At 35.7% G+C, this 4,130-nt stretch overlaps 1 protein-coding gene across 2 annotated transcripts; it reads left to right on the forward strand.

Moving 5' to 3' along the window:
• Positions 1-329: 329 nt before the first annotated feature.
• LOC111397888 (sedoheptulose-1,7-bisphosphatase, chloroplastic-like) lies at positions 330-3,811 on the forward strand. 2 transcript variants are annotated; one of them, XM_023024859.1, is made up of 8 exons: positions 330-550; positions 784-903; positions 1,133-1,318; positions 1,919-2,000; positions 2,091-2,312; positions 2,731-2,831; positions 3,081-3,152; positions 3,407-3,811. In XM_023024859.1, exons 1-8 carry the CDS (start codon positions 440-442, stop codon positions 3,686-3,688), a joined length of 1,176 nt encoding a protein of 391 aa, XP_022880627.1. In that variant the 5' UTR covers positions 330-439; the 3' UTR covers positions 3,689-3,811. The 2 variants fall into 2 exon arrangements, with proteins under 2 accessions (XP_022880627.1, XP_022880628.1); XM_023024860.1 differs by lacking the exon at positions 784-903 and having other exon boundaries at positions 332-550.
• Positions 3,812-4,130: the final 319 nt, after the last annotated feature.

Raw genomic sequence — 4,130 nt, forward strand, 5'->3', positions numbered from 1 at the left:
TAACAAAACAATTGGAATCTTCAATATTAAATTCAAGCAAATTAATTTGAGCACAATTTTTTCTTAAAATTCAACATTTTTTTTATTTTTTTTTTCAATTTCAAAACTCTAACATTCAATGCATAAATGCATTTTCGTATGCAAGCAGTGTACGTAAAAAATTGTAAAATCAAATTGCAAATACAAACAAAAAATGAACAGCCAGGCCAGCATACCATATCTCTTTGTATCATTAATATTTGAGCCACAAATTAATGAGCGATAGAAATTTATTTGATCCCATGCCACTGTGTCATCATTCTATCTATTGAGCATATGCCAGGTGGCATTCCCCAGTTAACTGCTTATCTACTCTCCCATTTTCAAGCTAAAAAAACATAGACATTTTTAGCAGAAATCCAAGTTCTTGCAAGATTTTAACTCAGGATTTCTTGAAAAAATGGAGACTGGTATTGCTTCCTGTGCCCATGGAACCCTCTTGCCCACAGTTTCGTCTCAACATTCCACTGCCATGGCCTCGCCTCGTTCAAGTACTCCATCATTTTCCAGGGTATGTTTTTTTTCTTCTAAAGCATAATACCTGCATAATTTTCATAATTAAGTGACAGCAATTCTTCTATGATACTATTCTGTAAACTCGATAGGGATTACATGTCTTGATTAACGATTGATACAGTGTGTTGAGTTGTAATATTTCCATAGCTATAATATAGTATATGATTCAGTTCATGAAAGATTTTTGGAAGAAAAATACTGAAGACACAAGTACAAAATGTATTGCAGAGCCTAAGAACAGGCTCGCTATTTGGAGAATCCTTGAGTATTGCACCAAAATCTTCGTTTAGAGTTTCGAAGACGAAGAACTCTTCTCTTGTGACCAAGTGCGAGATTGGTGATAGTTTGGTGAGTTAATTCAATAACTAGCTTAGTTCAGATGATTGATTGATAAGCAGTTTAATTATTTGAAGAAAAAACTACCTGAATCTGATATGTTCTGATGGATTCATGTGAAAAAACATATTTGGTATGCTGAAATGGACAGAGTTAAGGAAAACAAATAGTTGTCACTTAATCCAATGTATCAAACATGCGAGCTTAGGTTTCATTGTTCTTATGGTCTGTTGGACTTCAGGAAGAATTTCTTACAAAGGCAACAGCCGATAAGGCATTGATTAGGCTGATGATGTGCATGGGAGAAGCATTGAGAACTATTTCCTTCAAAGTAAGAACAGCTTCTTGTGGAGGAACAGCTTGTGTCAACTCTTTTGGAGATGAGCAGCTTGCTGTTGATATGCTTGCCAATAAGCTTCTATTCGAGGTAGGACATGCTAATAGAGCTTTTTCTCGTGTCTTTACACCTCAAAAGCAAGATTTTTTGGGCAGATCATGAATTAGTAATTGCATCCAATTTCCAAAAAAATCCCAATTGTGTCGAACTTTCCATTTTTGGAATGGATATTTGGTAAGTTAGACCCGACAATACGAGCCAGTATTGAAGAAGAAAAAGAAGCTAAAGTCTTGTTTATTATAGTGTCCAGAAATGTATCAAATATACCCTAACTTCATATCAAGGTATTGATTTTTCGTTATGAAAACAAAATTTGAACGGCTCATTGATTATTTTGAAAATGAGAATAAACGATAAAACATGGGTCATATGACCATCAGAGAATTCATTTCACTATCAATGAAGCAATACCGGTCTAATACCTTCCCAAGTAAAACTTCGAAGAAAGTATATATAAATAAGAGAAATCTATATTTTTGTACTTATAACTAATGCGAACCAGAATGGCTTCTTAAGGTCTGATTCCATGAATTTTTGTCAAGGCAACTTACGTTTTCTTTGTTACTAGCAAGTCTGATTGAGGTTATAAGATCCTTACAAAATTCAAGCTTCTGATTTCTTGATTCCTAGGCTTTGCAATACTCTCACTTCTGCAAATATGCTTGCTCAGAAGAAGTGCCTGAGCTCCAAGACATGGGAGGACCAGCCGAAGGTCTACATATGTTCATTTCAAACTTGAACTTATCTGCAGATAATTTAAAAGATGCTTACTAAACTTTTTCTGTCGAAAAATTTTGAACAGGTGGATTTAGTGTTGCATTTGATCCACTTGATGGTTCCAGCATTGTTGACACAAACTTCACTGTGGGAACCATCTTTGGAGTGTGGCCTGGAGACAAGCTTATAGGGATTACAGGAAGAGATCAAGTTGCAGCAGCCATGGGGATTTTTGGACCTCGTACTACATATGTTCTTGCTCTTAAGGACATCCCTGGAACTCACGAATTCCTCCTCCTCGATGAAGGTTTGAACATTGGAAATGTTCTGCTAAGAGTAACTTTTTATGCCTAACATATTTGCAGTCCTGTTCTCATGCTCACAGTGGAAAGTTTTATCTTGCCCACTTTGAAGAAAACCATACTTCAGGTTCTCACATTTGGAAAGAACCGTAAGTAAAGTCCTTCTATCACATCAGCAAGTGGGCCATTTTATTCTACCCACTGTGGACAGGAGAACAATTTCTAACATATTTGATGGTTATTTTAAAAAATAAGTTAGCTGTTTCTGGATTTTTAGGAGAACAATTTATTTTAAAAATAAGTTACTGTTTCTGGATTTTTAGTCAAATTTTACTTTTTTTGACAGTAAGTCTTTATTTACTGTCCTGAATATCGACAGCTATGGTTCCATACATCTTTTTCATTGGTATACTTGTCTGGCAGGAAAGTGGCAACATGTGAAAGATACAACAACAATTGGTGAAGGAAAAATGTTTTCCCCTGGCAATTTGAGGGCCACCTTTGACAATCCTGAATATGCCAAGGTTGTATAGTAATGGTTTTTACTATTAAGGTCTTGAATTATGCTTTCAAATGTTCATTTAAAGTATGCACAAACTCGATTCCTTCTCTTGATGGAATAATTTTTTCTTAGAAGAGGTAGTGAGAAGAATTATTTAACAGAATTTATTTGCATCAAGCTCAAATTTCCTTCTTCACGACTCATTTCCTTGTGTGGATTTAGTCTTAATACAACTTTAAATTTTGACATGCTGATGTTTTTTCATTGACAGCTGATTGATTACTATGTTCGTGCGAAATACACCTTGCGATACACCGGAGGAATGGTTCCCGATGTTAACCAGGTCTTTACATCTTTCCCCTACACGACCTTCGATAAAATCTTGTATGAATGTGATCGAGTGATTAATCAGGCTCCATGACATGTTACGGATTAAGTCCTAATCCTATTTAAAGAAACCAATAAAAATGCAATACAAACGTTCATATCGAATGTGAGAGTCACATTAACATGTTTTCTCTATAAAGAAGATATCGATATCAAAATTATGTGCCACATAAAACCGTGCCTTAAAAAATCCTTATATATCGTTGGCAGATTATCGTGAAAGAGAAAGGAATTTTCACAAATGTAACATCCCCAACAGCCAAAGCCAAGCTGAGATTACTCTTCGAAGTGGCCCCATTGGGATTCTTGATCGAAAAAGCCGGTGGCTATAGCAGTGATGGCAAACAATCCGTACTTGACCGGGTCGTCACTAATCTTGATGACAGGACTCAAGTAGCATATGGATCCAAAAATGAGATTATCCGGTTTGAAGAAACACTATACGGATCCTCCAGACTTAAGGCTGCTGAACCAGTTGGAGCATCTGCTTGAATAGAGGATCATGCCCTTTTAATTTCTTTTCTGGGTTATTAAGGTGGTTTGTACACAATTTTTATGACATTTTTATGCAGATCTTATAAACGCAAAAAGGGAAGTTCATCTTTTTAAGTTAAACTAACAAAGTTTTTGGATTAAAACAGTTAGTAGAGACTACCGGGCATCAAAAATAAAAGATTGGGATAACATCGAACCATAAACGAGGAGACCTCCATTAGTTCTAAACAGTGTCAGCAGTTGAAGATACTCAGTAAAGTTTTAACTGTACATAGAAAAAGTACCACCCTTACGAAAATTAATATTTCCAGTGATGAAAAACAGAATAGAGCGGCTGAAACGCGTACACAACATCTTCGAAAGTCACCAGGCAAATATGATCCAGGCACTCAATGCACAGTTCAAATTGAAAGACCTTGAGATCAAACATCAATCATAA

The sequence above is a fragment of the Olea europaea genome, chromosome 1, assembly GCF_002742605.1.
Source record: "Olea europaea var. sylvestris chromosome 1, O_europaea_v1, whole genome shotgun sequence".
NCBI lineage: Eukaryota > Viridiplantae > Streptophyta > Magnoliopsida > Lamiales > Oleaceae > Olea > Olea europaea.